Here is a 12,869-nt window from a genome sequence, read left to right on the forward strand (position 1 = left end):
CTTTGCTCTAGTCAAAGGGACATAATATCAGTTTGTCACAATCCATCCCGGTTTTCTGTTAACAGTTAAAATGCTTTAAAAGTTAGGGTTAGTTTGAAGGAATTTTCTCATGGGCCCATGACATGATTTCAGTCATAAACTTCTTTGTTGACCTTTTGATTGCTGTCATCTCTATTCCTTCAATGGGACAGTGAAAAAGAGGACTAACATAAGTGTGTACATTATGTACCCCATCGCTGGTTTACAATTGTTATTCGCAGTCAAACTGGAGTGTGAGTCTAAATTTAACCTTGCACCAGGCCAGCTTGTTGAAAAATTCATCGGTAGCAGAGTTGCTGCTATAGTAACATTTCCAGTCTTAATGGTGGTCAGGTTTCATTAGACCTTCTGTTGAGCAGATTGTGAACACTACTGAGTACAGTACAGAAGGTGGCTGTACGAAAAAGCAAAGCAGTCTGTTTGTGACATGTCCAGCAGTGGCAACAGGGCTGATAAGGTAAGGGTCCAAGCATGGTTAGTGAGAACATCTGGTAAAGTACAGATTGATAGGTGTTGGAGATGCATCAACATATAACTGGCATTGGAGTGCTGTTGCAGGAAGTCACCTGGTGCTTTAGTTTGTGTTTTGTTCTTATCTGCAGGATGATGACAAGGTGGACCTGTGTGGACGGGGGAGCTGGTGGCTGGGTACACTGAAAGTAGGTGTTGTAGTGTGTTCAACTTCCAGCTTATTCTCTGAACATGCATTATTTTACATACTGTGCAGATGTGATGATGATGAGTATTATGGTCGAGAGGGAACCTGAGTTTTAAAAATTAATCTGTTAGATTAAATATCAATATAGCACATATCAATATAAACTCTAACTGCTTTCTTTTTCTCTATGATGTGAGGGAATTACAACACATCATTGATGATTCAATTGATGACTGCTGATTTTTTATTTTTTTTGGTGGGGAGACGTTGCAATACTGGAAACATAAAGTAGGGATAATAATTAAGGATCAATTACAGATTTTTCTTTGTCATTGAATGGGGATCTATAAATATGCTAACTTTTCCCTGACAAAATCACACCAAGCATCATGAAGCTAGTGCAAGCTTCAAGGAGAAGTTAACGAGGGGCTAGAAGAGGCTGTTTGCTAGCTTAGGAAGAGCCCAGGAGGAGATTGCTAATGGCTAGCTGTCACTTACTACACCCAGACTGAGTCTGGGCTGCTGGCAGTTAATGACTGATTTGGCCTGGGCCCAGCTCTTGGAGATAGAGGCAGCACCTGTTAGCCTCCAGCTAGCTTCTCCTTGTAGCCAGCTTGTTCTCATTGTACTTCATGAGTTCCTCACAGAATAAATAATGCTTGTACACCTCCACAAATCAAGTATTTGGGATTTCACACAATTTCAGTTAAAATAATCTGTTGATATGACTTTTAAAAGTCTGGTTTTGCTCTAATAATAATTTGTTAGTCCCCATCTAACTGCTCCTTGAAGCTAGCCTTTTCTTGTACTTCCTCACAGAATATAAAATGGCAGTTCCACAGTGCAAGTTGTTAGGATTGGTCCCTAAAATCTTTGTGAAACATGCAAACTGTCTAACTTTGCCTTTCTGAAACTGTAGGTGATGCTGTGTAGACTCCAAACGCAAATACTCAACCAATACATGAATGACTGTTCTTGTTTTTATACCACATAAACATCTCATGGATATATTAACAGGGTTAAAAAAAAGTTGGTTTTTAGTGAGTAAGAATTTAAATAATAACCAAGATCGTTTCCAAATAATTTTCTGTGATATTAGCAAATCAGTCATTTGTCCTTCTAAGTACCAGCTTACTGCAGACGTAATAAAAACAACTTGTACAATTGAGGCTGTCAGGGGCCTATCAACACATGTTTGAGCCACCAGGTGATTAAAACAGAAATTAATTAACACGTGAATACATTGTACTGTCTTTAAGAAGGATCTTTTTACCATAACTACAGTATGATACAACCCTCAACCACATCTTTTCAGTGGGTGTTGATTTTAATTAATGGTTTTTAATCTTTAGAGTTACACAGTTGCACAGTTAAGTTGAGCAATGATTACAGCTTGATGTGGCCTTTTAATTGGACCATATTACCTGGTTGTCAGTCTGGCTTTAACAACTTCAATTTCCCACCATTTCAGTTGAACAAAACAAATTTAAATGAAGTTTTGTCTTCCTTAAGTGTACTCTTTTCCAGGATACTCCCATTCCAGGGGTCTATCACATCCGAGACTTCATCGAGGAAGCTGAACTGAACCCTGTAAGGAAGACCTATAGCTTTAAAGGTTTGGGTAGAAGAAAGGCCCATTCCCTGGGTGTACAAAAGGGTGATCTGCTGCTGCCTGGAGCCTATGACTACACTGATTCTATCCAGGAGGTCCTGATGCGCCAGGCGTCCTACTCTTTCAAAAACTGCCCTCGGCCTGACATTGTCACACTGGGAGTCAGAGATAAGGTGGGATTCACATGTGATTTCAGCTGATTGCACATGTAACAGATCATGAATCAAGGGAAATGTTATAGAAAGTGCAGTTTTTTTGTTTTCCTTTTAAAAAATGGCTCTGTGTTGTGGTATGTCCATGGATATGACTCATGCAGATGAAGTAATGCTGTTCCTGTCAGTTTGAGTTGGTGGTGTTAACATGTGCTTTGGTGACTGAGCACATGGGCTTTATTGTCTCCATAGGGGACCTTTAAGTAGCCTTAACATCACATCAGTAATATCTATTTTCTGATGAAGTGTAACACTATGGGGGGGGGGGGTCATTGTTGTACATCCATTCCCACATCCTGTTTCAACACTTCCCAAAGGTGCTCTACTGGATTAAGATCTGGTGACTGCCGAACATTGTAAGAAAGCAGTTGGAAATGATTTGAGCTTTGTCACATGGTGCATTATCCTGCTGGAAATATCAGAAGATAGTACACTGTGGTCATAAAGGGATGGACATGGTCTTCTGCTGCTGGAGCCCATATGCTTCAAGGTTGGATGTGTTGTGTGTTCAGAGATGATGTTCTGAAGACCTTGGTTGGAACCAGCAGTTATTTGACTTCATGATGCCTTTCTATCATCTCCATCCAGTCTGCCCATTCTCTTCTTCAGATCATTCTCTGTAAACCCTAGAGATGGTTGCGTGTGAAAATCCCAGTAGATCAGCAGTTTCTAAAATACTCAGACCAACAACCATGCCACGTTCAAATTCACTTAAATCCTCTTTCTTCCTCATTCTGATGCTCAGTTTGAACTTCAGCAAGTCATCTTCACCACGTCTACATGACTACAACTTTTGAGTTGCTGGTATGTGATTGGCTGATTCAATATTTGTGTTAACAAGTAACTTAACATGTGGACTTACAATAATAAAGTGGCCAGTGAATAAATGCTAGTCTCGCATTTTAATTTAAGGAGGAAAAAAAGACTAGCTAAGGAAACGTAGTTAGGCTAAAGTTAATGTTTAAATTGAAATAAAGCCAACATAACAGTAGAAATCACTGCATGGCTTTAATTTTTATCATAGCAAACCAACATTTTCTAATTTCAGCTTGTAGTTACCATAACTGCTTTGTTTAAACTGCAATAAGCTGCTCTGCAAAAGGCTCCAGCAGCAGTTTCAGCTGGTGATGTAACAGAGCAGCCAAAACAAACAGGGGAAACAAAGGCAGAAAAGAAAAACCTCATGGTGATTCTGTCATACATATTTGAACATTTTTCTTTTACCTTTGTTTCATGTGCCAGCACATCAACACTTCACCGTGCGACTACAATTTGACAGCAAAACCAGTGGAGAAGGTTCCCTGCAAGTAAGCCCTCAATAAACAGCTTCTCTTTAACTCTCAGATCACAGCTGAGCAGACAGCTCATGACTCATCCCTTGATCGCTGAATCCTTCCTTCTTATTCCCTCTCTCATCTCCTTACAGCTCAAAGATGGAGGAGCAATCACCAGCCTGCTTTCTCATTTTCTCTGGCTCTGATCATGCATGGCCTTATTCTTTGTTTCTTACACTCTTCTCTGCATTGTTCATTTAGTCGTTTTGTTTTTTGACAGCCAATTCCCCTCTCCTCTCCTTTCTTCATGCAGGCATGTGATGTTTCGGTCGACTGTGCAGCGGATCAGCTTTCCTCCTGTAAGTATCTGTTCACCAGGGTCAGTTAGTAGGAGCATTCATTCTTTCCATTGCCCACAGAAAGGCTTCATTACAATATACCGTCAATAGGCTTTGATTGCAACTTCTGACCTAATGTGGATCTGCTATGCAGAAGAGCTAGTTATGACAACCACAAGGGTCAAAGAAAACTGATCCCACAGGCTGTCTGACTGTATCATTGGAGGGCCTGTTATGGCTCTGCACTGGCTGACCAGTCAGCTTTGGTTCATGTTGCAGAGTGTTGCAGCCTTAGTCGTGTGTCCATGCCGGTAGCTTGTGGACATTTGAGCCTTGCTGGCAGCTGCTGAGTGTTGACAGAAAAGGAAGGGTGCTAAGAAACCCCAAGGGTGTTATTACTGTAGCGCTGGGAGCAGCTTTCAACTATTAGTGGTGTCAGAGAGACTTAAAGACCTTTTTTTTCATTCTTTTTGTCAAAGGTTAAGTAGCCGCATAAATCCTGTAACGTAGTCATCTAAAAGTTAAGATCATCCTCATGGATGTGGTACACCTTAGCAGATAAGAGGTGAAGTTAACTGTTTAAGCTGAGAAATCTTACAGATGGAGGCCCTAAGTTAGCTTCACCCTAAACAGTACTGATACATATTCCCCCCTTTCCTGAGCTGACTCATTTTCTATGTTCTGGAGTGAGTATGTGTCCTTGATTTGCATGTTTGGCTTTTTATGCCTTTTATGCAATATGGGCTGCTCAGGAAAAAAAAGAAACATAAAAACATCCTGTAGGCTTTCTGAATCAAAGTCCCAGAGGTGTTCAGATTAATAAGAATTAAGAATTACACTCTGCTGGATCATATAAGTTATTCTTCCTATAATTACTGCAAAAGAACTTAAAGATATACATGCCTATTGTCTGGTAGTTTTAATGCGCCCTGCTTTACAGATGCCAATCGGCTGATCCCAAATACCACTGACAATAAAAACACATTAACAGCTATTTGATGGATTTCCATGACAGGCTGTACGTACATTAAAGATGGTTCCTTGTATGTCTTTGGTGATCCCCTGACATTTCTTATTGGGCTACAGTATGGTTGATTTTGATTAAATTTAATCCAGACTCCCACGGTGCCCTCGAGATTAACTGATAATCCTTTTTACATCATGTTAAGAATGCAGTCACGAATCTGAAACAGCTGTTTAAAGTTGAAATGCCATTTATTTTTCCCCTAGAGAAGGTCTGTGAAGGCTCTTATTCATCCAGGCCATGGTATCCAACGTAAGCATCATTTATGCTACCATTACACACGTAAATGAGTACATTTTCTTTAAACGTTGTCCTTTATGTTGGTATGGTTGTTAGGCAATACAACAATAAATAAATAAATGAATCAGATTATCAAGAGGAGCCTTATATCCATAAACCTCCCCCTGGCAAAGCAAATCTGTTCGGTACAACACAGCAACCAGACTATCATTCAGCTTGCTATGATGCTGGACAGGACAGGTTGAAACCCCCCCCCCCCCAAAAAAAAACCCCACAAACAAACAAACATGGAGACGATGGACGAGATCATGATAATGTACGTTCTCAGGAAGAGACAGAAAAAAGTCAGCATAGCAGATGCCTATGGTCTGTGTGCACATTAAATACGTCATAGCCTCGTTCCTTTTGCTAGTCATACGTCAACTGTACTGCGCAACACTGCCCCCATAGTTTACAGTGGTACTGCTTTGTTTGCTACATCTGGGGAAGCATCTGAAAGATCTCTGAAAATGGATCAAAATACACAAGGAAAGGACACAGAAGATGGATAGAAGGCTGTGTTCATGTTTGTATGTGTATTTAACGTAGAGCATGAATGAGGTTGTAAGATAAGTCAAATCAACTGGACTTTGTTTATTTTATTGAAGACATTTTATCCAGAAGAGTTTCTTCAGTTCTGATGGAAAAAAGACAGAGTCTACGACTTATATTGGGAGTCACGAGGTATCATTAGAGTGACCACTGTTCATAGTTTCACTTGAGGCTAAAGGCCCATTAATGCTTCCTTGCATACACTGCCCTTAAACTTCACATTGCCATGGTTGTTAAGTCAATCCATTCACTAGTGGGCAGTGTTGAGTTCAGAGTTCACTTCCATGATCTGATGTCAGTTTCAGACACCGGCTGGTGGTAGTAACGCACCGCAATAATTTTAAAGTCCTCCTCTTATTTTTCTTATCTCTACTTTGACATAGATGGTTTCTTTCACTCCTGCTTAGACCGCTTGTCTTCTCTGTCCAAGATTTCTGTCCAAGTAGCACTACATGACTTTCTGACTTTAAAGTGTTGTGCTTCTGACTCAAACTGATGAACGTGCATTCATTATGCACTATCCTGGAGCTGTCAATGCCTGGCAGCGTCCCATTGCAGATAAAGCACACTTTTTCTCAGTCGTCCCAGCACATCACTTTAAAGAAGCATTTCACTTTATGTCTTTGTGTCAAAGGCTAGCAACTGGATATCAACACACTGGACACTTTGAACGCACACCATGGCTCATGTACATTATCAGAGGAAGAGCGAAAAAGACAGAGAGAAAGTGACATAATGCTGGAGGCAACATTGGACTGACCTTTACTGGCCGGAGAGAGCTAAGAGGAGAGACAGGATGCAAAACTGATGCATTAGCCTTTGTTAGTAGTGGGGCTTTAACACAGTGGTTCTCAGAAGTTTCTTTTTTATCATTGAGATAGTGGAAAGGATGAGTCCTGGTTTGATGAGTTGGCTCTACTGTGGCAACTTGGCAGGCAATTTGTGTGAAATCTCCCACTGTCTGCATCAGAACTGAAGAAACTCTGCTGGAAAAGAGTGAAACGTCTTCAGGAAACTAAAAACAGTCCACTTGAATTGCATCAACCTACGTTGGCTCCCTGCATTGGAGGAGAATATTGGGAAACACGCATATAGGTAATGAAGCTGTTCAATCTATCATCAACCAAAATTATTAATAAGCACATTAGAAAATATCCTGTAAAAAGGTTCAAGACCCTGGCCATTATTTTTTTCCACATTTAGTAATGAAGGTCATAAAAAAAAAAAAAAAAAACTAAAATTGGATTATTTGCATAAAAATAAATCCATTCCAACTCACATTGCCCAGAACTTCCTAATTAGTGATGTTAGCGTGCTAATAAGCTAACGTAAACTTGAGAAGGTGGTAAACATTATACCTTGTAACCAATTGCATGTTTGCATTGTAATTGGGGGCATGTAGTGTGCTCATTTATGCTCCACTGTATCAGTGCACAGTCTTAACTCCTAGTTGACCAAGAATTTGTACTTTTAAAATGTGTCTTATTTATTTTACAAGAAACCGAAGAGCAAGACTCCAGGTACACCAATGAAATGCTGGTTAAAGTTTAAAACGTACCAGTTACCTACACCACCCAAGACAAACGACATGTAGGAAAGTAGGCCAGCTGCTTTGCTGCTGTCCACCAACTCCTCTGAAACACACCTGCATTAGCACCTCTGGGTGCATTAGGCAGGTGTGTGGGACCCAGTTGCTGACGATCAAGTGAACTGGCAACTGGGATCAAATGGCACAATGTTAATAGTCATGCCTGCAGAAAGCAGGGTGGAAGAAAATACTTTGTTCTGTGTCTCTCCATATTAGAGAGTGACTGAAAATGAAAGGCTGATCCTGTGTTCAGGAACAGGGTGACAGTTTTATGTCTAGGGAGGAGGGTGGAGGAGGGGCGATGCTATTTCTGCATGGCACACCGCTGATGATGACCAGTATGTGTGTTAGTGGGTAAGATGAAAGGAGAAGTGAAAGGCAAAGACGGAGAGAGACTTTGACAGACGAAGCTTTAATGTAACTAAACCAGAGATCTGAAGGCAAAAGTTTTAAATATATTATCTGACATAAAGTAAAATGATACGTCAAAAGTCTTAAAAACTATGATTATGACGGCTGAAAATAGACCTGGTATACTATACATTGTTCGTTCATCTTTCACATAACTACAGTATCAACATAGAAGCCTGTGACAATGGCATTTCATCAACTCTGGGCTTTGATCCAACTTTGACATAGTGGTTGAACTATGTCAAATATAGACCGTACATAGAAGATGGATGCAGCCACTGGTTTGTGGACTAACGTTCTGAGGGGAGCTATAATTGATTATAAAGCCATTAACAAAATGGATATATTTTCATTACCAGTAATGAGATGTATTTTATTCAAGCCATATTAGAAGAGATCATGAAGAAGAATTTTTATCCCTAAAAAGATTCTAGTCAGATTTAAAAATAACATGTACAAAGCTTCAGTTTAATGTTTCTGAGTATGTCAACAGAAAAATAGTCAGTTTGTGTTTTTTTTTTTTACAAATCCAGTGGTCATACCTGCAATTATTTATTTTTAATTATCTTGAGTTCTTGGTTATTTTGATGTCATGAAGCTTGTTTTCATGTTATAAAAAGTAAATTTTTGTCATTATCTTAAGAAAAATGCTATTTCATTGAAAAAAAAAAAGACTCAGACTCAGAAGAGGAAATGATTATTTACTTAACTGGCAGGGGGATTACATCAGTGAATCATTAGTTAATGTTCAGAAATATCTGTGAATCAGTAAGTTGCTGTTCATTTCATGAGTTGTGATTAACTCTAATCTGAACACTGGGCACTACCCAGCAACAGCTCATTCATTAGTCAGTGCTCTAAATTTAGTTGCACTTTTTGTGCCTCCTCAAGTAAAGTGAAACACCAGATTAAGTAGATACACAGCTGTTCCTCTTTCTTACGAATATTGATAGGGTGTAATACATATAAGTGTATTTTAAATAGAGAACAGCTGCCATAGTTGTTACTAATACTGGAAACAAGCTAAGAAGAAACTTCACAATAGTGATAAATACTCCCAAAAGCATATTTAAGGCCATTCAGCTGCCTCCATCCTAAACACATTATAGGGGAAAAGTCTTCACGTCTTTGACAATATTTTGTTGTGCATTAGTATGTAATAGAATAGTTTTCCCCCTCCTATTTTTGAAGTATTTCTATCACTGCTAAACGCAACATTCTTGCAAAGACTGGCTGAAATTAAACCAAGATAGCATTGCACATATGAGAAATGGTAGCGATCATATAAACTCAGAAGTGCACAAAAAGAGGGGTTGCAAAAAAAAGACAAAAAAAAGACAAAAATCCCAATTAAAACTGTGTTTTCTGATTAACTGATGGTGGTTAAATTTTAAAGCCCATATAAACCCAACCTGCCATGGTTGAAAAGAATTATGTTTTTCTTGAGATAAAATGCCAACAATTTTTATGCAGGTATCTGATAAAGTGAAGGAAACCAGAGAAGCATTACACATTGTGCGGAACAAAACAATGATATTAATGCTTTCCATCGTGTAAACATGTAAAACAGATGGGATAATTTTATATATAGTAATTTAACATGTCAGCTAAACTCTCTGATCACACTAATTTCAATGTGAATGAAGAAGTATCTGTTCATGTATTTGTAGTTACTGTAGCCCTGACGCAAAGAACAGAAAGGAGAGATCATATTTTATCCTAATCGTTACTGAATCATGCCGAAAAAGTTGAGAACCTCTGTTTGAATGGATTTTATTTTATTTAACATGACCACAGGGACACAAGAACAGAGTGATTTGGTTTTAGATCCATAACACCAGCAGGGAACACCCAGCTATACACACCAAGTATGAAGGGAAATAAAAAAATATGTTGCTACTTTATGCTGTAAAACTAGTTTTGGAAACTGTTTCTAAATATAAAGTTACCAATACATTTAAAATTTGTTGCTATAAGAGAAGGCCAGGAAGGCCCTGTATGTGGCATTTTTCTTATTGTTCTGCACACACAGGGACTCCTGTTCTGTAAATGTGAAGTCTGTAGTTTCCTTCCTGATTTGCATTTGTGGAATGCAGCAACGTTTCAATGGAACAAACCGAAGTATGAATGGAGCCTGTGTGCACATCCAAAAAGTCTGATTGTAATAATAACTTCTGCTTGGTCTTTGATGATGACAAGAGGTACCTGCTTTATCTGGTATTTTACTGTAAATGGGACAATACTTCAGAAAATCTTCACAAGGAAAACTTAAAACAATATATTTCACAACCATGTTAGAAAAACTGAGAATTTTGATCATTTCATCATAGGCCTTCAGTGGTACTTTCTTGTAAATGTTGACCAATAAGGAACAGTTCACCAGGCTTTCTGAAAAAATCTCTGGTTTGAGGCTTTGCTGCTTTTTTACCAGTTTGTTCCTGACTCTGTTTAGAGGAATTTGTTTATTTTTGTTGATTAATCTGCATCTGCACATAGCAGTCAACTTAGCAAATGTAATTTCTTTCGTCTTTATGAAAAGTCCCAGTGGTAACAAAAGTAAGGTGGTTCCCAAAGAGCTGTCAGTGGAAAACCTGGCCAACATTGGTATGGTGTGTTTAAAAAAAGTTGTGAAAAAAATGAAAATAACTATCCATTGCAGATTAATAGTATCTAAAAATTATGTCCTTTACTACATGAGAGAAGCAGCTGAACTTTCAGTTGATCCAGCTACTGTTTACCTAATCAGATAAAGGCTGAGGTATGCCTAATTACAGAAGAACTGGTCTGAAAATCAGGGGCAACAGGTCTGACGGAGGGAAGGATCCTCCCCAGAGCCTGGTCTTCAACATTATTGAAGCAGTGTGGGATCATCTTGACAGAGAAAGCCAGCCAACATCCAGAAAAGAGTCAGTCAGAAGCCTAGAGAGCTATTCCTAAAGCCTACTTAAAAAAATACAATGAAAGCTTCTCTAAGAGGGGTTAGGCTGTGGTGAAGAATAAATCTGTTCATCCCTGTTTTTATATTTCTTTTGATATTTGCATGTTTTAATAAATCACTACACATTTATTTCCATTTTCCTGCTAATGAATAAGGAAATGAGGGGTGGTTCAAGACTGCATTTTAAAAGCCAACTTCCTCCATACAATCTCACCTGGGTAAAGACATGCAACTCTGTCACGGCATGCCGGTCCTGATCTGCCACATGCTGGAGATTGCACACATGATAGCTGCAGTTTCTTATCACCTCAGAGAGAAGGCCCAGCTCCAGGCCACTACAGCCCACAGACCAGACCAGCTAAAGGTATCACCTCCAGCTTCAAATCCACGTTGCCCCGGCTCCACCCAGTACACTCAGTGAGTTCAACTTCAGACCCACATCTCCTCTTTCATAAGATAAAATGTTAATACGTTGTGTTATAATGTTATACCCCCCCCCCTTTAAATCAGCTTATCTGCATTTCAGTCATTTAATTTTTTTTCAATGAGTGAGTAAAGGTTTCCTTATCATTTTTTTAATTTAATTCATGATGATCCCATCAAGGCTTTGATGGAAGTTCATCTAATTATAAGGCAATTAGTTTTGATTTGGGTAATTCTTGCATGTAAAATGGAGCCCCATGCCATTATGTAACAGGAAGCAGAAAAGAAATAACATCTCATATACAGGAATGGATAAGGAACAGTAGATATTTAAAAGTTGCTATTCCTGAAAACACATTGTGTGTATTCCACAGAAGACACCCGGACCAGGGGCCTACGAACCTTCATGGAAGATGTTCCGACATGGAGGTCACGGTCCGGTCTTTTAGCCTGTTTTCCCACAACATTTCACAGTAATCCCAGGACATTTCTTAGTCAGTTCTACATACAGCCCCCATCCCTCATGACCCTGCTGTATTTTTAAAATAACAGTAAAATCATGACTGTATGAAAAAGGGAAGAGTCTTTTCCTGAATAGTGTTTTCTTTTATTTTTATTGTCTGCTACAGACATAATCATCTAGATTCGTTGTGGTGAAATTGCTTTAGTGACGCCAGCCTGGGAAGCAGGATGATCTTATCTGCAACAAAGGGTATTTCATTCCACTTAACTACGTGTTCCTGGCAATATTTTCTACCTTCATTCTTCCTCTTCATCTTTCCCTCTTTACTGCTCTCCGAACGAGATGTGACGTTCATGAACGAATCGGTTCTTTTCAACGGCTCTTTTAAATGAACGATGAGAACCGAGTCACAGTTGTGAACCTTTCGTTCATTTTTATCTACAAATTCCCCATGTTGCTGTGGCAGGACAAGGTTGGTTACCTTGTCATCCTTAATTGCACTTCCCCAGGTGTATTAAAATCTGCACTGATGTCACTCAGGTTAATTTTTATTTATATTTTTTACTGGATTTCTGTATTTTTCCTGTATTTTCTTCGATCTTGTAATGTAGATTTTTAAAAATATATTTATTATTATTATTTTTATATATTAAGAGTTTATTTGCTTTTTTAAAATGCTCTTGTGTGGAAAATTATGGAGTGAAGTGGTTTTACAAGGAAGTTAATTGTAGCCAGGGCTCCAATTACACCAGAGGAGGAGCCTTTGTCGGGCATGCACTGTGACTTTGCACATCATGTGCACACGCATATATATTAGTGCATATTGTGCAGTCAAAAATGTAGTTACTACAAAATGCAAAACAAAACAAAACAAACAACAACAACAAAAAAGACTGCTGCTACTGTACGGAGCTTGTTAAATCAGAAACAGGGACAGAAAGCTCTTTTAACAACCAGAAAAGAAAGCATATAAATTGTTTTTTGTGTGAACACTCACAGCACGCTACAAGCAAACAACGCTGCTGTCCACGGAGCTGAAGAAACGGAATGGATCACAT

General features: G+C 38.9%; 1 protein-coding gene across 1 annotated transcript; it reads left to right on the top strand.

Annotated features, from left to right (window-relative positions):
- Positions 1 to 425: 425 nt before the first annotated feature.
- Positions 426 to 11,904, top strand: stpg4 (sperm-tail PG-rich repeat containing 4). Its single transcript, XM_042010723.1, has 7 exons — positions 426 to 496; positions 642 to 698; positions 2,225 to 2,482; positions 3,764 to 3,828; positions 4,109 to 4,154; positions 11,238 to 11,342; positions 11,723 to 11,904. Exons 1-7 carry the CDS (start codon positions 467 to 469, stop codon positions 11,795 to 11,797), a joined length of 636 nt encoding a protein of 211 aa, XP_041866657.1. The 5' UTR covers positions 426 to 466; the 3' UTR covers positions 11,798 to 11,904.
- Positions 11,905 to 12,869: the final 965 nt, after the last annotated feature.

The sequence above is a fragment of the Melanotaenia boesemani genome, chromosome 16 (assembly GCF_017639745.1).
Source record: "Melanotaenia boesemani isolate fMelBoe1 chromosome 16, fMelBoe1.pri, whole genome shotgun sequence".
Taxonomy (NCBI): Eukaryota; Metazoa; Chordata; class Actinopteri; order Atheriniformes; family Melanotaeniidae; genus Melanotaenia; species Melanotaenia boesemani.

Coding starts and splice junctions, on each gene's coding strand:
- stpg4 (XM_042010723.1), top strand. CDS start 467: ATGTCCAGCAGTGGCAACAGGGCTGATAAG. Junction 497..641: donor GTGGCAACAGGGCTGATAAG/GTAAGGGTCCAA, acceptor TCTTATCTGCAG/GATGATGACAAGGTGGACCT. Junction 2,483..3,763: donor CACTGGGAGTCAGAGATAAG/GTGGGATTCACA, acceptor TTCATGTGCCAG/CACATCAACACTTCACCGTG.